Source organism: Gopherus evgoodei, chromosome 2 (genome assembly GCF_007399415.2).
Source record: "Gopherus evgoodei ecotype Sinaloan lineage chromosome 2, rGopEvg1_v1.p, whole genome shotgun sequence".
Lineage (NCBI taxonomy): Eukaryota > Metazoa > Chordata > Testudines > Testudinidae > Gopherus > Gopherus evgoodei.
In genome coordinates this window covers 10,145,559-10,167,638 of record NC_044323.1, presented here as the reverse complement: position 1 = coordinate 10,167,638, position 22,080 = coordinate 10,145,559, and the positions used below count along the sequence as shown (strand labels likewise).

The window sequence follows — 22,080 nt, the reverse complement described above, 5'->3', positions numbered from 1 at the left end:
GGTGGGGGGGATCAGATATGCATAATATATGGGGCTCAGGGAATGTGTGTGAAGGGCACACGCTCACAGAATCAGGGGCGGCTCCAGGCCCCAGCACGCCAAGCGCCGTGCTTGGGGTTGGCAAGCTGCGGGGGGCACTCTGCTGGTGCTGCGGGGGCAGCAGGCAGGGTACCTTCAGCGGCTTGACTGCGGGAGAGTCGCTGGTCTCACGGCTTCAGTGGACCTCCCGCAGCCAAGCCGCCGAACGCAGCCTGCCTGTGCAGTGCTTGGGATGGCAAAATGCCTAGAGCCGCACCTGCCCAGCATAGAGGACTCAGGGCTCTCGCAGTGTGCATGTTGTGTTGGGAGCCTGGCACAGGCACCCCAGAATGTGAGACTCAGGACCCTGCAGTGTGTGGTCTATGGGGAGGGACAAGGTCATGTGGCTGAAACCTTGGTGTGTGTATGTGAGGGGGGCACAGACATGCTCAACTGTGGTGATCAGACCCTAGAGTGTGTGTATGCCCACAGTGTGTGTGGGGGGGCACAGACATCGGGGCACTGGAACAATTTGTATAGTGGGGGTGCTGAAAGCCCAGTGAACCAAATGGTAAACCCTAGATATGATGGAAATCACTTCAAGCCAGAGGGTGTAGTAGCATCCCCAGCACCCCTAGTTCCAGCACCCATGACAGACATCCCCCAAATGTGGAGCTCAGACCTGTTGTATGTCTGGTACAGACACACCAGGCTCAGGGTTCAGAGCCCGGGGGTGTGGGGGTTGCTCCAGGCCCCAGCATGCCAAGTGCGTGCTTGGGGCAGCAAGCTGCGGGGGGCGCACTGCCAGCACCGCGAGGGCGGCAGGCAGGCTGCCTCCGGTGGCTTGCCTGCGGAGGGTCCGCTGGTCCTGCGCGGCTTCGGAGGACCTCTCGCAGGCAAACCAGCTGCCTCCGTGCTTGGGGCGGCAAAATCCCTAGAGCCGCCCCTGCCTGGGGGAGGGTACAGACACCCCCTGGCTCTTACCCCAGAGAGGGGGCACAGACACCCCCAGGCTCGGTTCTGGGGGGCATAGACACCCTAAGGCTTGGCTCCCGGGGGGAGGCACAGACACCTGCAGGCTCGCATCCTGGGGTGGCACAGACACCCCCAGGCTCGGTTCCGGGAGGGGCACAGACACCCCCAGGCTCGGATCCCGGGGGGGCACAGACCCCCCAAGGCTCAGTTCCGGGGGGGTGCAGAGACATTCCAGGCTCGGATCCCGGGGGGGCACAGACACTCCAGGCTCGGATCCCGGGGGGGCACAGACCCCCCAAGGCTCAGTTCCGGGGGGGCAGAGACATTCCAGGCTCGGATTCCGGAGGGGCACAGACACACCCAGGCTCGGATCCCGGGGGGGCACAGACCCCCCAAGGCTCAGTTCCGGGGGGGGGGGCAGAGACATTCCAGGCTCGGATCCCGGGGGGGGCACAGACACTCCAGGCTCCGATTCCGGGGGGGCACAGACACCCCAAGGCTCGGATCCCGGGGGGGCACAGACACCCCAAGGCTCAGTTCCGGGGGGGCACAGACATACCAGGCTCGGATTCCGGGGGAGCACAGACACCCCAAGGCTCGGATCCCAGGGAGGGCACACACACCCCCAGGCTCGGATCCCGGGGGGGGCACAGACACTCCAGGCTCCGATTCCGGGGGGTCACAGACACCCCCAGGCTCGGATCCCGGGGGGGGACACAGACACCCCCAGGCTCGGATCCCGGTGGGACACAGACACCCCAGGCTCGGATCCCGGGGGGGCACAGACACCCCAGGCTCGGATCCCGGGGGGGCACAGACACCCCAGGCTCGGATCCCGAGGGGGGACACAGACACCCCAGGCTCGGATCCCGGGGGGGCACAGACACCCCAGGCTCGGATCCCGGGGGGGGGCACAGACACCCCAGGCTCGGATCCCGGGGGGGGGGCACAGACACCCCCAGGCTCGGATCCCGGTGGGACACAGACACCCCAGGCTCGGATCCCGGGGGGGCACAGACCCCCCAAGGCTCAATTCCGGGGTGGACACAGACACCCCAGGCTCGGATCCCGGTGGGACACAGACACCCCCAGGCTCGGATCCCGAGGGGGGGCACACACACCCCCAGGCTCGGATCCCGGTGGGACACAGACACCCCCAGGCTCGGGTCTCTCCTGGGCTCATTCCACGTCGGCCGGCGGGTGCCCCGCAGCGCCCCTAGCGGCGCTGCGCGGCGGCGGCCGGTGCCGAATCTGCGGCGCGGCGCTGCGGGCCGTGCGGAAAGTGCCGCGCGGCGGCGGGGGCTGCGTGCGCCTGGCGCCGGGATTTCATCATGCGGCGGGGCGGGCCGCGGCGCGCGCTGCTCCATGCCGCCCCTTAGCGCCCTGCTGCCGCCGCTGCTCTGCCGCCGCCTGCCCGCGCTGCTGCTGCTGCGCCTGCCGGCCGCCCCGCTCCGCTCCGCCCGGCCGCCGGCAGCGCCCCGCGCCCCGGCCAGCGCCGGCATGGACCGACCCGCCGCCGAGGCGCTGCTCCACCCGCTCCGCCAGGCGGTGCGGCTGCAGGTACCGGGCTGCCCTCGCTCGCGGGGACGGGCCGCCGCGTTACCCCCTGCCGCTGGGTCCCCTGCCGGGCTGGCTCTCTGGCATCCCCTGTGGGACTGGGTCTGCGTGGGGGTGTCTCCCCTATAGAGCTGGGCTCTATAGAATCCCCTGTGGGACTGGGTCTGCGTGGGGGTGTCTCCCCTATAGAGCTGGGCTCTATAGAATCCCCTGTGGGACTGGGTCTGCATGGGGGTGTCTCCCCTATAGAGCTGGGCTCTATAGAATCCCCTGTGGGACTGGGTCTGCGTGGGGGTGTCTCCCCTATAGAGCTGGGCTCCATAGAATCCCCTGCGGAACTGGGTCTGTATGGGGGGGTGTCTCCCCTATAGAGCTGGGCTCTATAGAATCCCCTGTGGGACTGGGTCTGCGTGGGGGTGTCTCCCCTATCGAGCTGGGCTCTCTGGCATCCCCTGTGGGACTGGGTCTGCATGGAGGTGTCTCCCCTGTAGAGCTGGGCTCTATAGATCTCCTGTGGAACTGGGTCTGTATGGGGGTGTCTCCCCTATAAAGCTGTTCTCTCTAGCATCCCCTGTGGAACTGGGTCTGTATGGGGGGGTGTCTCCCCTATAGAGCTGGGTTTTCTAGCATCCCCTATGGAACTGGGTCTGTATGGGGGTGTCTCCCCTGCAGAGTGGGATTCTGTAGCATTCTCTATGGAACTGTGTCTGCGTGGGAGGGTGTCTCTCTTATAGAGCTGGGCTCTGTACAATCCCCTATGGAACTGGGTCTGTATGGGCTTGTCTCCCCTACAGAGCGGGCTCTGTAGCATCCCCTGTGGAACTGGGTCTGTATGGGGGTGTCTCCCTTATAGAGCTGGGCTCTCTAGCATCCACTATGGAACTGGGTCTGTATGGGCTTGTCTCCCCTATAGAGCTGGGCTCTCTAGCATCGCTTTGGCAGCACATATACTAAAATTGGAACTGGGTCCGTATGGGGGCGTCTCCCCTACAGAGTGGGACTCTGTAGCATCTCCTATGGAACTGGGTCTGCGGGGGTGTGTGTGTCTCCCTTATAGAGCTGGGCTCTGTAGCATCCCCTATGGAACTGGATCTGTATGAGGGGGTGTCTCCCTTATAGAGCTAGGCTCTGTAGCATCTCCGATGGAACTGGGTCTGCATGGGGTGTGTGTCTCCCCTATAGATCAGGGCTCTATAGCTTCTGTGCCCTATAGGACTGGGTCTGTATGGGCTGTGTATGTCCTTGGGCTCTATAGCATCCCCCCTGCAATGAGGCCCTTATGGGGGGTGTCTCCTTGGGCTCCATAGCTTCTCCTTTACCGATGAAACTGTGTGTGTATGAGGTGGCGACTCCCCGTTAGAGTTGGTCTCTATAGTTCTCTCTGCCCTACAGAACTGTGTCCATATGAGTTAGGTATATAGGGTGTCTTTTCCCCCATAGAGCAGCATGGTGTCTCTCCCTGTATAGAGTTGGTCTGTATAGGCTCACTTCCCCCTGTTCGGAGGTGGGTCTGTGGGTTATCTCCTCTTCCATTCCATAGAGCTGGGTCTCTGTGGCGTCCCTCACCCCAATTTAGAGAGCTAGATCTGTATATCTGTGTGTCCCCAATCTAACGATGGGGCTTCATGGTTCCCTTTTAAATAAGAATGCCTTGCTCTAGCTCTCCTCCCTTTTTTAGCTGGGCATATAGGGGCATATATCTCTTGTAATAAAGCTGGAATTATATGACTGTGCCCTTCTATCCCTGTTATAGCTGATCTGTGTCTGTGTTTTCTTCCTCATCTTGAGGGATCTGTGTATTCCCCTTCTCTTTACACAGCTTGATCTCTCTCTGTGCACCCTTCTCATCTCCATCTATGTCTGCATATACCTCTTACGGCTTGTGGATTCTCCACACCTTTTCATAGCTAGACCTAGATCTCTATGTGCCTGGGTTGCCCTTCATGCCTTCTTAGCATAGCTAGTTCTATATAGTCTCCCTGTTTAGCCCACACGTGTATATTCCCTATATAATGCTGGATCTGTGTGTGTATTTGCCCCTTTCCGTTATGTAAATGGATCTATTTTTTTTAACTTACACCACTACTTCAGTGAGTTTTTGTTATGACTCATTGTACAGCAAACTGAGTGCCTTGGTGGGGAATCTCCGAGTAATTGCAATTATAATAGCTAAACCCAGCTGACTCACTTTCTCCCCATGCCAGTAATTTGGGAGTTGCCACCTGCCTTTAAAACAGAAATACATGAATGTCCCTTTCCTTGTGCTCTTGGGAGTGGGACAGAAATGTGGGGTGTAAGAGAGAGGTTTGGGGAGAGGGGAATGAATGATGCAGGTGCAGCCTTCCATGGCGTGACATGCTATGGTAATAATAAAAGGAGGGTGTTTAAAGTGTCTTAATAGAAATAGAATAAGGAAGATAGATGCTCTTGTCCAATCCAAACGGAGGACAGATGCAATTTAATTAAACCTGAGAGAGCCTTGACCTAGAGAGAGAGAGTGTGTCCCCATGCGACCAAGCTGGTGTTTCTTCCTGCAGCAGTGCCTGATGCAATAAACTGCTGTGTTCCAGGGGTGGATCCCACTCTGCTTCACTGTTGTTTGGGTCAAAGCTGCAGCAAAATCTGCCACATCAAATAGTGCTGTGTGCTGCTCCTCCTCTGGGCTGGGCTCATGTCTTTAATTAAATTGTGTCCAGTCAGCAAGCATAATTGTTTGCTTCATTTTTTTTTTTCTGCCCTGTGTCCCCGAGTCCTTTTCCATCTCGTATGGAACAAAGAGCCACTGCATACCACTTTTTTGGTGCTGAATGCAAAGCAGTGTGATGAATTCTTCTGAGTCTATAGTAGTTCCCTGGACCCTTTGTCTTGACTTTCTTTCCTTCCAGATCCCCTAACTCAACAAAGAGGGGTTTGGTTTACTACTTTTTTTTTTCCTCCTTCAGATCCCTCCCTCTGCCACGTTAGCCTGGAATTGCAGTTCAACCCAGCAGCCCTGGAGTGAAATTTTCACATTTTGATTACACTGGTTAACAGGAAGGAAGCAGTCAAGTGCAGTTGCCAACTTTCTTTATCCCCTGTGTTATAGTAGCTGACATGTGAAGTTTATTAGCCCAGCCGGTCACATTTTTCGTTCTCTTTTTATTTAATTCGCTTACTGTCAGTTCTCTCCTATTATAAAGTCAGCCCCCCTCCTTCCCCAACCTGAAACATGAAATCCTAGCTGTAGCCCGTTTCCTGTCTCATTGCCTGTGTGCAGTGATTTCACTAGGGCTGAGCACCATGCAGTAGAAGTAGATTGTAAACAAAGCTGGCAGTGTAGAAAAAGTAAAAATCAGGTTCACATCATTTTTAAATGAAAGAAGAGTAGGTACAGGAAAGATGCTAAACTGGGAACATTAAACTAGGGAAGTTATTGATTTTCTGCATGTACTTCACATCTGTAGCTGTCTCTATTCTCTTGTTCCTTGCCTCTCAACATTTCTCCCTCAGTAATTCAAGATAAACAGGTTTTTTTGGCTAGATAATTCCTTTTTGGGGATGAAGGGAAAGACTGTTCATTCACTTAAAGCCAACGCAGGCAAGAAGCAGAACTAAGTTATCTACAGCCACTGCTTACAGTTTATACTGATGGCTGTGTTGGTCAAGGGTGTGAAAAAAACATATCCCTGATCGACATAGCTATGCCAACAAACCTCTTTGCCTAGATGCAGCTATTGACAACAGAAGAGTGTTTCTGTCAAGGTAGCTAATGTTGTTCAGGGAGGTGGTGTTCCTACACTGGTAGTAAAACTCCTTTTGTTAGTGTCAGCAGAATCGTGCTAGGGGGCTATGCTAAATAGGCTCTGAAGTGTTGACGTAGTCCCCAAAAGTATTATAAAGCCATATTATAGCGATGTAGGGGTTAATAATTCCACATGATTGTTTGCCTGTCACATTTCCTGGGTCATGAGGGACGGGAATCCTTACCATGTGGGATAGGGAAACCCTTCTATAACTCTTGCAAGATGACGGTAACTAGTCTGGTTCCAATGCCCTACCGTGTCTTGCTTTCTCATGAAGTTGTGTTCATTTCCTACACTGCTTTGATATGCTGTCCTGAAAAAAGCATGAACATCAGAGAAACTCTAATAACCATAACAGCGCTTGTGCCTATTCAAACAGACTTTTTTTTAAAGGGGGTGTACTCACATATTGAGATAAAAATAATTGCAAGTGGGTGGGAAACAGTTACTTCTGAGGTTCTTTAATGCTATCAAACTCAGCTGATGCTCACTTTCCAATTTCAAAGTGTTCCCCCACCTCCAGTACCTTGGCCAGTTTCCACGGGGTTGTAGAAACGCTCAGGCAGCCTCTACAGCAGAATGTCCCTCACTCCTGCCTTTCAGAATGGAATCCATATCTTCGATTGTCCTGTGTTCTTCCTCAGGGGGAGCTGGTAAGAAAGCTGAAAGAAGAGAAGGCTCCCCAGGTGGATGTAGACAGAGCTGTAGCAGAGCTCAAAGCTCGGAAGAGGATCCTAGAAGCCAAGGTGAGTCTGAGAATTAGATCTGTGGTCTAGAGGGTTTTGCATGAGCATACTTGAATTCCTGCAGTCAAGTGGTGATGTTTTTTAAATGCATATATTTAAAAGAGGAATTGGAGCTCGGGGAAAGCTTGTTTATCTCACCAACAGAAGTTTGTCAATAAAAAATATTTCCTCACCCACTTTGTCTCTCTATGTTTATGCTAGACTGTCTTGACCAGTAGATGCTATGTTCCAATCTACTTTTTTAACCTAGGATTAATGTTATTATATCAGCATGGGACTATGTACTCTCTTACCTTTAATTATAAAATGGTCAGTTCAGTGGCACAGATGGCAAAGGTGGTGATTGAGAACACTTGATTACTTCCCTTGCCTTAGTTCCTCCTGTTTGGCTGATGTATGAAGCAGTTCAGTTCCTCCATTGATTATGGTCGCTGGCTAGTTGTGCTGCTTCTTTCCAGGTGATGCCAGCACATTTAGTATTCTCTGTCGCTGTCTTCGGACAGTTCTTCCTTGGCCCCCCTCACTTTTTCTTTTCTTCCTTGTTGTTTGTGCCATGGGGATTCAAGAGCCAGTCACTGTTTTCAGTTTGGATGCCCATGACTCCTTCCCAGCCAGTAGTTGTTTTATAACTTGCAGTCAACTTTAAAAATCACATGTTGTAAACAAATATATTTCTTCCCTACATTGCTGATAAGAGCTTAAATTATCAAAAGGGAAAGAATTTTTAAAATCCAATGTGCATGTCACTATTCTTTGTTCACTTTTTGCATTTCTGTCAGCTAGCAGAATGAAACCCCTGTAAAGTCACTTTATATGTTTCACTTTCAGATTCTTTACACAATGTTTGAGTTACAAACCTGGCAGGGGAGATTTTTGTTTAAAAACAATTCTGTTCACTGTAACTTAACAAATTTTTTAAAAAATATTTCCAGTGACCATTTTTTTTTTTCAAATTGAAGGCCAAATTTAAGTTGTCCATTTTTAAAATACAGTACTGTTCTGAAAAGAGGCTCTAAAAATGACATTGTGGGGTTCCAGGTTTATTTTCTTGATTTCCAGATCAGATTTGCTCAATATATGAGTAAAAATGTATCTTCCCCACACCCCCCAGCCAGCTCTGCAAACTCACCTTGAGATCTAAGAGCAGGTTCTGGGTACTTTCTGGCTTGTATAACCAGCTTTTAAAAAAAAAAAAAAAAGGGTGGGGAGGGAAATTCTGTTGTTAGATACATTTGGGTAACCTTATTGTCTTCAGTGGTGGTGCACTTCAGAGGACGGAGGCTGCTCCTGTGCTTGGAACTCAGCTAATAATTAGAGCACCAGAATCAAATCTAAATAATTCAATTAGTTCTTCAAAGCAGGCCAGAGTGAGAAGTTATTTGTCTCTTAAGTCAGCAGCTATGACTGGAGATGCACAAGGAGGCAGTCTGAGTAAGACTGAGTCACTTTTCAGAGTGGAATCATGCTTTAAAACCCACGATTTGCTCATGGCTAGTCTCGGTTACAGTGACTAATTTTTTAAAATCTGTTCTCTGGTTATGTCTTGTAATCTTGGCAAACTTCATTTAGAGAGGCCATGAGTCAGGTTAGGAGTCTTGGCACCCCTTTCAGCCACTCCTTTTCCATGGGAAAGGCGTGTGTAGGATCTAGTGCAGAGGCTTGTTTGTCAGTTACACGTGTGTGGGCTGTGTTCATATTTATTCCAGGATGACCTTGCAATACCGTCACGTGTCCTTGTCAGCACAAGTGTTGATTATTGTCATTCCTGTTTGGCAAGGCTTCCAGCTGTGAATGTTCATCAGTGGCAACTTGAGTGGAACGCAGCAGCGTGGATGCCTGCTGGTTGGAGCCTCTAGACAGTATCACGCTGGCCCTGTGACTTCCATGTTGGCTGCATGTAAAGGGGAGATGTTGCTCTAAGTGAGCACAACCAGCTTCCAAACCCTTAACGGTGCAGGGCACATCTGTGTTTGAGAGCTCCTCTGAGAGGATATAGGCTGGTCTCAGATACCAACTTGTTTCCATTTTCTCAAGTCAGTAGATGACCGAGCCCTTATGCAGGGCCCAAAGATGTAGACATCCCCCTTGCAGCTATCACATGCTCCCCTCTCCACTTCTTAAAAAGAGTGAAGCCAAATAGTTAGTCTCCACTCCTTCCTTGGAGTAACTGCAACATAGCCAACTAAGCACTGAATCTCTAATAGTGACCCAACGCGTATTGGTGGTAGGGCCTGGAATCTCTGTATTCTCTTATTGTTTGAGATCTCTCCTGAAGCACTAACCATTTTTTGCCATTCATTGTCAGGCCGTGCCTCTATCATTTCCCTCTTCCCCCATCTCCTTGTCCAGAAACTCATTCCTCCCGCTGAGAAGTCCTGGCAGTTTTGAGATGCCTCTAGTCCTTACAGAGTGTACTTCTCTCCTTCCTCAGTCTGTACTTTAAAGCTATTGTTTTGGCACTGTCAACTATCTTTCTTTTTTTAAAAAAAAAAGAAAATCAATTTATTCAGGCAGATTTACTTATTGGTAGGGCCATACCAAATTTATGGTCCATTTTGGTCAATTTCATGGTCATAGGATTTAAAAAATAATAAACTTCTTGGTTTCAGATATTAAAATCTGAAATTTCACTGTAACTGTAGGGGTCCTGGCCCAAAGGGAAGTGGGTCGCAAGGTTATTGTAGGAGGGTCGCAGTATTGCCACCCTTCTGCTCTGCATCTGGTGGCAGCACTGCCTTCAGAACTGGGCAGCCAGAAAGCAGCGGCTGTTAACCAGAAGCCCAGCTCTGAAGGCAGCAGTGCAGAAGTTAGGGTAGCATGGTATGGTATTGCCCCCCTTACTTTTGCACTGCTGCTGGCAGCGGCAGTGCCTTCAGGTCTAGGCGCCTGGCCAGCGCTTGCCGTTCTCCAGCCGCCCAGCTCTGAAGGCAGCGCAGAAGTAAGGGTGGTAATATCACAACCCACTACAATAACCTGCAACCTCCCTACCCTCCCCCTATAACCTCCTTTTGGGTCTGGACCCCTAGTTGAGAAACGCTAGTGTCCTCTGTGAAATCTGTATAGTATAGGGTAAAGGTGCACAAAAGACCAGATGCCATGGTCCGTGATGCACTTTTCACGGATGTGAATTTGATAGGGCCCTACTTATTGGCCTGAAGGTAATGGGAGCTGCAGATGCTTTAGCATTCCTGAAAATCAGGCCTCTTTTGTTTATATGCTTAAATGTGGGTTTAGGTACCTAACTGCAAGCACCCAAATTTTAAAACGTTGGCCATAGCTCTTTAAGTTAGTGATATAAACCAAAGCAGATTCAAAGTAAAAGGTTTTAGTTTAACCTTGCCAGAGTACCTTAGTCCACTTTATATAAAAATTCTGTATGTCATTTGTCAGAATAGATTGAGTTGCTCAAATGTCTTAATGAGGGGAAAAAACACTGTCAATAATGAATGGGGTCGGTGATCAGATATCACAGCAATGTGCTTTGTATAAGAATCTGTATTTGGTGAGTAGACTGAAATTCCTATATACTTGTTTAATGAAAAGTAGGTGTTGTCTCTGCATATCTTTTGTCATAATATGTGTTGATAATAGGTATTAAAACTTAATGGGGAAGGTGACATCTAACGCATATGTTCTGAGTCTAAACTATTGGTTTTTATTACCAGCATCGTTTTACAGTAATCACGTGGAATACATAGATTCTTCTTCGAGTGATTGCTCACATCCATTCCAGTTAGGTGTGCGCGCCGCGCGTGCACGTTCGTCGGAAACTTTTTTACCCTAGCAACTCCAGTGGGCCGGCAGGTCGCCCCCTAGAGTGGCGCCGCCATGGCGCTCTATATATACCCCTGCCGGCCCGCCCGCTCCTCAGTTCCTTCTTACCGCCGTGTCGGTCGTTGGAAGACAAATCCACTCTGAGGCCCACGCAAAAGGTGGAATTTATCGGGGCGGTCTTGGACGCCACGATGGGCAGGGCCTCGCTGCCTCTGCAACGGTTCCAGACCATGGCGGCGATCGTTCAGCGTTTGCGGTCAGCCCCGTTGACGTCAGTAAGGACATGTCTAACCCTGTTAGGCCACATGGCAGCGTGCACTTTTGTGACCGGCTACGCTCGGCTCCACATGAGGCCTCTCCAGCTGTGGCTTATCAGCCGTTACAGGCCGCAAAGGCAACCTTTAGACATGTTAGTCACAATCCCCCAGAAGGTCTTGGACTCTCTCGGCTGGTGGTTGGACCAGTCCGTGTTATGTGCGGGTCTTCCCTTTCACCCCTCTCAGCCATCGGTATCCCTGACAACGGATGCCTCAGATCTGGGCTGGGGGGCCCACCTGGGGACCCTGCGGACACAGGGCCTGTGGTCCCAGGAGGAGGTGGGGCTCCACATCAACATACGGGAGTTGAGAGCGGTCCGCCTTGCTTGTCAAGCGTTTTGTCATCAGCTTCAGGGTCGTTGTGTCGCCGTGTTTACGGACAACACGACGACGATGTACTATATCAACAAGCAGGGCGGCACCAGGTCCTCCTCCCTGTGCCACGAGGCGATACGTCTCTGGGACTTTTGCGTAGCCCACTCCGTTCACCTCAGGGCTTCCTTCCTCCCTGGAGTACGGAACACTCTGGCAGATCGACTGAGCAGATCCTTCCTGTCGCACGAGTGGTCCCTTCGCCCGGATGTCGCTCTCTCCATTTTCCGGAGGTGGGTTATCCCCGGTGGACCTCTTTGCGTCCAGGGGGAACAGGAAGTGCCCAGCATTCTGCTCCTTTCAGGGCAGGGAACCGGGGTCGATAGGGGACGCCTTCCTCATCCGGTGGTCGACCCACCTGTACTATGCATTTCCCCCGTTCCCTCTAGTCCACAAGGTCCTCCTGAAGGTGCGCAGGGACAAGGCGCTCGTGATCATGGTAGCCCCGGCGTGGCCCAGGCAGCACTGGTACACCATGCTGCTGGACTTGGCCATAGCCGACCCAGTTCCCCTGCCCCTTCATCCGGACCTGATTACCCAGGACCACGGGACCCTTTGTCACCCCCTGCAGTCGCTGCACCTAGCGGCGTGGCTCCTGCGTGGCTGACTGGCCCAGAGCTGCGATGCTCCACGCCTGTGAGAGAGGTGCTCTTGAGCAGCAGGAAACCGTCCAAGAGCCACGTATTCAGCGAAATGGAAGCGCTTCTCCTGTTGGTGCGTAGAGAGAAATCTCCGCCCTATGGAAGTTTCGGTTTCCGAAATATTAGACTACGTTTTGTCCCTCAAAGGGCAAGGTCTGGCCTTATCGTCGTTGCGAGTCCACCTAGCTGCTATCTCCACCTTTCACCCGGGTGCGGACTGTCGCTCCGTTTTTTCTCACCCGACGGTGTCGAGATTCCTTAAAGGGCTGGAACGTTTATTCCCTAACGTCCGTCCCCCTGCTCCCACCTGGGATCTTAACCTGGTGTTGTCCCGACTCATGGGGCCCCCCTTTGAGCCGTTAGCTACTTGCTCCCTGCTCTACCTCTCTTGGAAAACTGCCTTTCTAGTGGCTGTCACCTCAGCTAGACGGGTGTCGGAGCTCCGAGCTCTTGTGGTAGACCCCCCATATACGGTCTTCCACAAGGACAAGGTGCAGCTGAGACCACACCCTGCTTTTCTGCCCAAGGTGGTCTCAGCCTTCCATGTCAACCAAGAGATTTTCCTTCCGGTTTTTTTCCCAAAACCTCACTCCTCAGGCAGGGAGCAGCAGCTCCACTCGCTGGATGTCCGTAGGGCTCTCGCGTTCTACATAGACAGGACTAAGCCCTTCCGAAAATCCCCCCAGCTTTTCGTGGCGGTAGCAGATCGTATGAAAGGTCTTCCTATCTCCTCCCAGAGGATATCCTCTTGGGTTGCGTCCTGTATCAGGACTTGTTATGACTTGGCCCATGTCCCTGCGGGCCGTGTGACTGCGCATTCTACCAGGGCGCAGGCGTCATCGCTGGCTTTCCTAGCCCGTGTGCCCATCCAGGAAATCTGTCGGGCAGCGACCTGGTCATCGGTCCACACTTTTGCTTCCCACTACGCCCTGGTCCAGCAGTCGAGGGAGGATGCGGCCTTCGGAACTGCGGTGCTCCGGGCCGCGACTTCTCACTCCGACCCCACCGCCTAGGTATGGCTTGGGAGTCACCTAACTGGAATGGATGTGAGCAATCACTCGAAGAAGAAAAGACGGTTACTCACCTTTGTAACTCATAGACTCATAGACTCATAGACTCTAGGACTGGAAGGGACCTCGAGAGGTCATCGAGTCCAGTCCCCTGCCCTCATGTTGTTCTTCGAGATGTGTTGCTCACATCCATTCCACACCCGCCCTCCTTCCCCACTGTTGGAGTAGCCGGCAAGAAGGAACTGAGGAGCGGGCGGGCCGGCAGGGGTATATATAGAGCGCCATGGCGGCGCCACTCTAGGGGGCGACCTGCCGGCCCACTGGAGTTGCTAGGGTAAAAAAGTTTCCGACGAACGTGCACGCGCGGCGCGCACACCTAACTGGAATGGATGTGAGCAACACATCTCGAAGAACAACAGTTACAAAGGTGAGTAACCGTCTTTTTGTATTTGCTTTGTCTCATATTTGGATTCAGATCTCATGAGGATGGTATAAAACACATTCCTAGTCTTCAGTCAAATGCTACCATTAGACATCTGATACCTGTAGCTTATATTATGTTATACAGAAACCCAAGTGTCTCAGAGGAAGTGTGCTTTAGAAATAGTCTTTGCTCATTGTACGGATGGCTAGGAAATTTCTCCTCAACATATTACAACATGGATGCACTTCATAATCCTCATTATCAAAATCCCAGTAGCATCCAGAACCTCTCAATAGTTGTGCAAGTGTTTAAGTTCGCAGAGCTCACTTTTCAAACTTGGTGGCTAAATCTGGCATTTGGACATTCACCTTAGCAGTTAGGCACGTACCCTCCAATTTGAACATCCCGATCTGGGAGGTGCCTGTGAAGGCTACTTTCGAACGGAGGTCATTTTGTCCCATAATGGTGATTGAGGAAGGACTCATTTTACTGCCAGTAACTGGAACCATTGTTTGTTTTCTCCCTGCCTGTTTTACAGGAGCTGGCTTTACAGCCCAAAGATGACATTGTGGACAGAATGAAAATGGAGGACACTCTGAAGCGGAGATTCTTCTATGATCAAGCTTTTGCTATTTATGGAGGTAGAAGCTTACACAAATTTAAATTCTAATCACTTTAGGGTAGAGTGTCTGTACACGATTATGAAGTGCCGTGTTCACCTGACATGTTATGTTGTTGATGATGATAATTAGGGCTCTGTGTCTGTCACGGAGGTCGCTGAAGTCATTCCATAACTTTCCGCAACTTCCTTGACTTCTGCAGAGGCCAGTGGGGACCCCAGGGCCACCAAGCAGCTGGATTAGCTCTGCAGCTAGCCGTTTGGGCGGCCCCACCGCCAGCCACACTGGCTGCTGCTGGAGTGGCCCTGGGGCCAGGCCGTGCAGCAGTCCCTCAGGCAGCCGGAGCAGCCACTGCTCTGGCAGTCCCCGGCTGCTGGTGCTGCGTCTGGCCCCAGCAGCAGCCCCCGGGGCACTCCCCCCCCCCCCGGGGCGTCCCCCTCTGCAGCAGCCCTCCCAAGATTTAGTTGGGTATTTATAGTAAAAGTTATGAATAGGTCATGGGCGTAAATTTTTGTTTATTGCCCGTGACCTGTCCATGACTTTTAGTAAAAATACCCGTGACTAAATCGTAGCCTTAATAATAATACCATGAAACGTCAGTGGGTTTTTGGAAAGTTGGCTTTACCCTGTCTCGAAACTTCTTTCAAATATGTGCGGGTGCGAGTTCCATCTTGTGCTTTCGGAATGCAAATAGGAAGATCAGAGAGGATGTATGCTGTCCAGGGAACTAATGGAAATGGGGTGGGTGGGGAATTTTTTAAAAGCCAAGTGTTTACCTTCTTTCCTAATATCCGCACGTGTTTCTCTGAACTTTCCTGACCAAGTTAATGTTAACATCACTCAAATACCAGATTCTGCTGCTGCTCTCGATCCTGTTACTGCTGTGAAACTCTTGTCAAGGAGTTGCACTGAGCAAGTGATTAAATATGGCAGCCAAACCGTTTCAGATACCCCTGATTGAGAACCACATCTGGTTATGTGTAGGGCATGCAGAAGGGGTAGATCAACTCATCTAGTAGAGATTTGCCTAGTTTTACAGCAGGCTGTATAAAAAGCACTAGCCAAGTCAGTACAAACTAAAATTTCATGCAGACAATGACTTGTTTATGCTGCTCTCTATACTATACACTGCAATATAAGTACAATATTTATATTCCAATTGATATATTTTTAATTACCATATATACTCGTTCATTAGGCTGTATGTTTATAAGCCAACCCCCCTGGCTGGGTAAAAATAGTAAAAACTGAATGACCCTTTCATTAGCCGACCCTGTATTTCAGGGTTGGAAGATTTTGGCTCCTGGCCAGTCAGGGTAAGACGCTGGCAGGTCAGGACGTTTTGTTTATTCGGAGCGTCTGCAGGCATGGAGCCCCTCAGCTCCCAGTGGCCACAGTTTGCCGTTCCCAGCCCAGTTAGGGCTTCATGCCTGCAGACACTCCAGGTAAACAAAACAACAATGTATTAGATCAGAGATTGGCAACCTTTGGCCCGCGGCCCGCCAGGGTAAGCACCCTGGCAGTCTGGGCCGGTTTGTTTACCTGCTGTGTCCGCAGGTTTGGCTGATCGCCGCTCCCGCTGACTGCGATTCCCCGCTCCAGGCCAATGGGGCTGGCGGGAAGCGGCGGCCAGCACATCCCTCGGCCTGCGCCGCTTTCCTTTGCCTCCATTGGCCTGAAGCGGCGATCAGCCAAACCTGCGGATGTGGCAGGTAAACAGACCGGCCCCGGGCAGGCTGCGTGTCAAAGGTTTCCGATCCCTGTATTAGATATTCAATTCAATGATTCCATCGAGTTTTAAATCATCAAATTTTGGTGTAGACCCGTTTTATAAGCCGACCCCACTCTTTGATGCATCACTTTTACCAAAAATATTCGGCTTATGAACAAGTATATACGGTATATGGTAAGAATGAGAAAGTCAGCAATTTTCCAGTACTAGTGTGCTGTGACACTTTTGTATTTTTATGTGTGATTTTGTAAGCAAGTAGTTTTTAAGTGAAGTGAAACTTGATATACTCGAGACAAATCAGACTCCTGCAAGGGGTACAATAGTCTGGAACAGTTGAGAGCCACTGCATTAGAGTAGCGCTGTCTGTCAGGCTGCGTGTCTTTCCTGTGGTGTGACCTCAAATTCCGGAGTAAATTTTCAGTGTCGCTTTTACAGGCTGACAGTCTGGGCCTTCCTGCTCTTTTCTTTCATTGTAACGTAACGTATTTGCGTATACTTTCATTAAGTATAAACTGGTGGGTGTACGTAGGATGCATTCTGTTACAGTATAGCTTCCCAGCAGAGTATACAAATGTCCATCTTCTCTCTGTATGCAGCTCCCTCCTCCAAATACATTTTCTTCCATGCACTCCCCACTGGAGGAGGAAGTGTGGTTTGTATATTTATAGACCATGTATCTGAATCTGGTTGAGTTTTGGCCACAAGCTGATCACCCAGTGCATTGTGGAACTGAACTGTATTAACTTTCTCACCTAGGGCCCAATTCTTGTAGGTACTGACCACTTCCAACACTTGGCAGGATCGATCCTTCCCATTGTAAGCTTTTGAAGACAGAGCCTGTTTCACTCTGGTTCGTGCAAAGCAACTTGTACTCAGAGGGTGCCAATAAATAACCTTGGACTGGCACCTAAAATTTGAAACATTGTAGTTTGCGGGCTTTGGTTTTTTTTAATCAAAACAAAACTGCTGTGTAAGATGATGTGACCCATATTTTACTTCTCTCGTAGGTGTTAGTGGCCTGTATGACTTTGGGCCTGTTGGATGTGCTTTGAAGAACAACATTATCCAAGCTTGGAGGCTGCACTTTATACAGGAGGATCAGATTCTAGAGATAGACTGCACCATGCTCACCCCAGAGCCAGTTCTGAAGTAAATATGGGCCCTTCTTGCAGTGTGTGTTCATTTCTGGTAGTGATAGGTTTCTTTGCAAACCCTCGTAAAAATAACCACAAGAATATGAAACTAGGTCATCCAGTTTGCTACCCTGTTACCTTGTAGCAATGCAGAATATCTAGGTGGCTGCACTTAGCTAGGTAGGTAGTGGAAGCTGCTGTTCAAGTAGATTATCTACCAAAGGTTTGTATATGGGCCCCATTATCGTAATAGCTCAGAGCCCCACAGTCTGTAATGGATTTATCCTCATAATCCCCCTGTGAGTTAAAGTAGTGCTCATATCCCCATTTTACAGATGGACAAACTGAGTCACCGAGATTGTGACTTACCTCAGGGCTCACAGGAAGTGTGGCAGAGCAGGGACTTGAACTCGGATCTCCCAAGTTTTAGACTAGTGCCCTAACCACTGCACATTGCTTCCTTTCCATGTGGAAGCCTGGCAGAAACCACCACCGTCCATTAACAGTCCAGCTATAGTACTAGTGAATGGTACCAGCTGTGGAAACTGAAGTCCTTTGTTTATTCACAGCACAGGTAGAGCAGAGAAAGCAGCAAAGCAATAGGCCTCATACAGCTCCTGAAGTGTGCCTCAGCCCTGACCTGGAGGCAACACCTCGAAGGGTGAGAGTGTAATTCAGTCTCCATCCCTCTCCCGTCCCTAGCACCTCTGCTCAGCTGGCAGCCAGGGTGCTTAGTGTGCTCTGGCTGTATGGTGTGGTGTGGGTGCTTTCTGGGAATTGGACTGAGATCACAGAGATGGGTCAGTGAGCCAGCACTGGATAGTAAAGACTTTCACCTGGTAACAGCTTGGGTCACACTCAAACCAGTGACGGAAGAATGAGTGTCCAAATGCCACCGCTAGTCACCTAACCCATCGAGTTCCCCCCACAAATGCATCCTTATCTTGCTCCAGTAATTATGCAGTAAACAAAAGAGACCATGGTGCTATTTTACTCGCCCAGTGTATGAATCTAAAATGGATTTGGGATGAGGGGGATATCCAGGCTTTCTCAAGGATCCTTATGGCCACAGACGATTTCTAAATGAGGAAACTACTAAATACAGGTCTGTAAACTGAAGCAAGAATGAGCCTGCACTTCGGTTGCTTGGTTTAGAGGAGATCTCTTTAATGTCGGTCTTCATTGTGGGCTCACATGCTACTCTGGAGCTGTCAAGTGACCATATATGTTTCTGAAGTAGTGTCTTCCGTTCCAGGACCTCTGGCCATGTAGAAAAATTTGCTGACTTCATGGTGAAAGATGTGAAAAATGGGGAGTGTTTTCGTGCTGATCATCTCTTAAAAGGTACATTCTGAGGGCAGGACTGGCTGAGACATTCCTTGTGAGTGTTTTTTGCTCCGTAGGGGAATGCCCTGCTTATGAGGATAGACGAGATGACCTAGTAAATCTCTTGCATATTAATGTCTATGGTTCAGTAAGGGAGACATTCACCTCAGCGTAGGTGACCCTTGCAAGCCCTCCACCCCATTTAAACATTGTGTTAAGGTCTGAAGTGATGCATGGGACCCCTGCAATGGAATGACTTTCACCATTTTTATTTTCTAGAAATTCATAGATTAAGCCACAAGGGATCATTGGATCATCTAGTCTGGCTTCCTGCATAACAAGCCTGACCTTCCATCTAACAAATCTAAACAAAGCACACGAAGGCCATGCTTTGGTCTTATTTTTCTTATTGGTCTGGTGTTGGCGGAAACTTGCTTTTTGATCGAATCTCAGGTTAAATTTACTAGAGAGATGGTTGCAAGACAAAGCTGCTGGACTGGTCTTGTTTCGTGGAAGAGGCATTTCAAGGGTACTGTTGAGCTTTATATGCTCAGAATCTAGCCTACATTGGAGGTTTTAAACATGTACCCTGGGCGTCTTCTCAGGTTGCAAAATCAGTGTGATTCTTTACATTGATTTGTATTAAACAAACCATGGAATCCTAGACATTAGAGATGGAACAGATCTTCACTTGGCTAGGGGATGGACAAGACGTAGGATGGGTGCAGTCTAGCTTTAAATGGCCCATGCCAAAGGGGCTTCCATCATTTCCCTGGTGATACTGTTATGCATCTAATAGATATTAGCATTAAGAAGTGGTCTCAGAATATTCAACTTAATATTTTCTTTGCCTTTATGTAACGTACTAACCAAGAATGTGTATGTCCCCTCTCTGGCTGATCCACAGAGGAAAGCCACTTATGTTACTATCTGCTAGTGGACCAAATTGTTTTGTTCAAGTATTAGAGATCTGTACTTTAGATCTAGAGGTCCTGGGTTCAACTCTGCACTGATCACTTGTCCTGTGGAGGGTCGCTACACTTAATAAGAAAAAAAAAAGCCTGTGCAAGCCAATAGCAATGAATTTGTATGTATGTGTATGAACACACGATAGAAGGAAAAGCCTTTCTGAAATGGGAATAGATTTTACTCTCACACTTCCAGTGCCTTACCCAGAGTGGGTTTAAAATAAGAGGCAGGAGAGGAAAGAGTGACACAGGTCCTGTTTGCTAAATATACACAACATACCCCATTGTCCTCTTTCAACAGGAAACTAGAGAATGTCAGAAATGACAAATTGGAAACGCTGGGCCACATCCTCAGCTGGTGTAAATCAGCATAACCCCACTGCCTTCAATGGAGCTACAGTGATTCACATGAGCTGGGAATCTGGCCCATTGCATTTTGTCTGGTGGGAATGTGTATGTAATCTCATGCTTTATGAATCAAGAGGATTATATAGTTTTAGGGTTAGAGTGGTTCAGTGATATTGCTCAAATGTGAACTGATTCCCTACTTCCAATGCTTACAGCTCACTTGCAGAAGCTGATGTCTGACAAGAAATGTACAGCTGAGAAAAAGACAGAAATGGAAAACGTTTTAACACAGGTCAGTGCTTGAACAGAGGATGATGAAAACTTGATAGATGACGTGGCAGAGGTAAGGTGCTGTACAAACATCCAAGAGTGGCATCCTGTCCCGTCTCCCTAAGAGAAGAAGCACATGCCACTTCCCACGTCTGTTGTTAACTTTCCACTGGGCACCGTTTTTCAAGCAGACATGAAGGCTTTAGCATTAAACGTAAATGTCCAAAACAAACACATCCCTCTATATGCCCATCAGTCTCCTAAATATACTTAAGATGCTGCTTTCCTTAAAGGAAATGTTCCTTTGGAAAAACAACTTAGAGGGCCCTGTCGGCATCAAAGCTGCTATAACATCACTTTGTGACCGGGGGCAGAATTTGTGGACCTTGCTCAGATGTCTGCACCCCATGTGCCCATTACCTCACCGGGCTCACTGAGCCTCTGTGTACAGGAAGTTTTTTGGTTAAGCAGATCCACCACCTATTGCTCTTCAGAGAGAAACTGGTTTCATGCATGCTTCTGCAGCCAGACTGTTGCAGATCTGTCCAGAGAGCATCTCTGTGGCCAGCCCCGTGAGGAGGATTGCATCCCTGTTGAGCCTCCCAGTGCCCAGTCATACACAAGGGTCAGCCATTTGGGCTGTATGCAAGGAACAAGAATTATATCTGTAAGGTTTGGTTATAGCTTTTTAAATAATTTTTGTACTGGATCAAAACCTGTGGTGATGTCTCTCGACACGTGAATTGTTTCTGTCTATAAGATTCTCAGTGTGCAGTTGCTCCTGTTTACCATTAGCATGGTTGGTGCTGCAGGCTAACATTCCTGGGCTGCAGTGTGTAGAGATTTGTTTTCATTTAGTTTGTTTTTGATGATCGTTCCCATGGCTTTTAGAATAAGTGCTTTCACAGCCGCATATAGTGCAGATGGCTCTCTCCAGATATAGTACTGTGTATCTCAGTATATTGCATTACAGAGTCCTGGTCAGTAACTCTTCCACAGTACAGTACTGAACTTTGACCCTGTTACATTTTTCCCTTTGTGCTGTCCCCTGCTGTAGCTGGAAACTTGATGTAAAGCTGGCACTGCTCTCTGTGTTAGACACTATTAATATGGGAATCTTCCTGTCTGCTCCTCGTTGGGGAGCTCCCTCTGATATGCCAGGAATCATAGAAGTTAGGGTTGGACAAGGCCTGTTTGATCACCAAGTCCAATTCTCAATGATCTCTGCTACTGTGAGGTGTGGTTACCTTGACAGAGGACCTATCTAATATTGAACACTACAGGTTAAACTGTAGTAGTTCAGCAGTTCTTTTAAATCAGTCTTTCTCACACAGCTGTCTGGGATCTCCTGCTCTGATTTATACGGGAGACGGGAGGAGGCAGGGCCCTGTAAGGGTGGCAACATCTCGCTCATGGAAACCTCCAGTTAACAAATTGCTGTTAGAGCTAGTACGCAGTATGCTTGTGGAACCTCTTTACTGCTGCAGTCAGCTCCTCTGCTGCAGATCTGCTCGGCAGCGCTGTCATGCAAGGTGTGATGCTTGGCATGGGTTGTGTCTGGTGCAGCAGGTAATTACAGGGTTGTGGAAGGAAGAAGACATGAAAGGAGGCAAAACATTGCAGAAATTGTAGTTGACTTTCTTCTTTTCCCTCCCAGCAATTCCCTTTTTCCTGCCTCCCTCCTGCCCTGGCTGGTTTGATTGGAACTGTTCAGAAGGACGTTCTCTGTAGGTGGTGATACCATCCTAGTGACTCTGTTGCCACTTCATACCCAACCTCAGAGCTTGTACTTCTAAAAGGATTGCAGGCCGTGAAAGGCTCTGGCCTGCAGCTGAGCCATGGACCTCCAAGGTTAACTTGGGCCCATAGTTTTTCAAAACATGTTCTTCCATCCCTGCTACAAACCTTAGCCCTCACCCCAAATAAAACACAGGGTTCCAGTCCTATAACAATCTCTTCCAGTGTGTTCCTGACCTCGTGCTTAATAATAGATGGGAAGGGGGCGAACCATCACCGCTTTAACCTTGTCTTGTAATTTTAAAATAACCATCCTTGTGTTTTGTTGCT

The 22,080-nt window shown here is 49.6% G+C and overlaps 1 protein-coding gene across 1 annotated transcript in view; it reads left to right on the top strand.

Moving 5' to 3' along the window:
• Positions 1-2,485: 2,485 nt before the first annotated feature.
• GARS1 (glycyl-tRNA synthetase 1) overlaps positions 2,486-22,080 on the top strand; it is a 41,890-nt gene continuing 22,295 nt past the window's right edge. The window contains 6 exon segments of the mRNA XM_030549978.1: positions 2,486-2,553; positions 6,977-7,078; positions 14,155-14,257; positions 16,976-17,117; positions 18,357-18,445; positions 19,959-20,035. Of these exon segments, the coding sequence (XP_030405838.1) occupies positions 2,494-2,553; positions 6,977-7,078; positions 14,155-14,257; positions 16,976-17,117; positions 18,357-18,445; positions 19,959-20,035 (573 nt within the window). The 5' untranslated portion in view covers positions 2,486-2,493.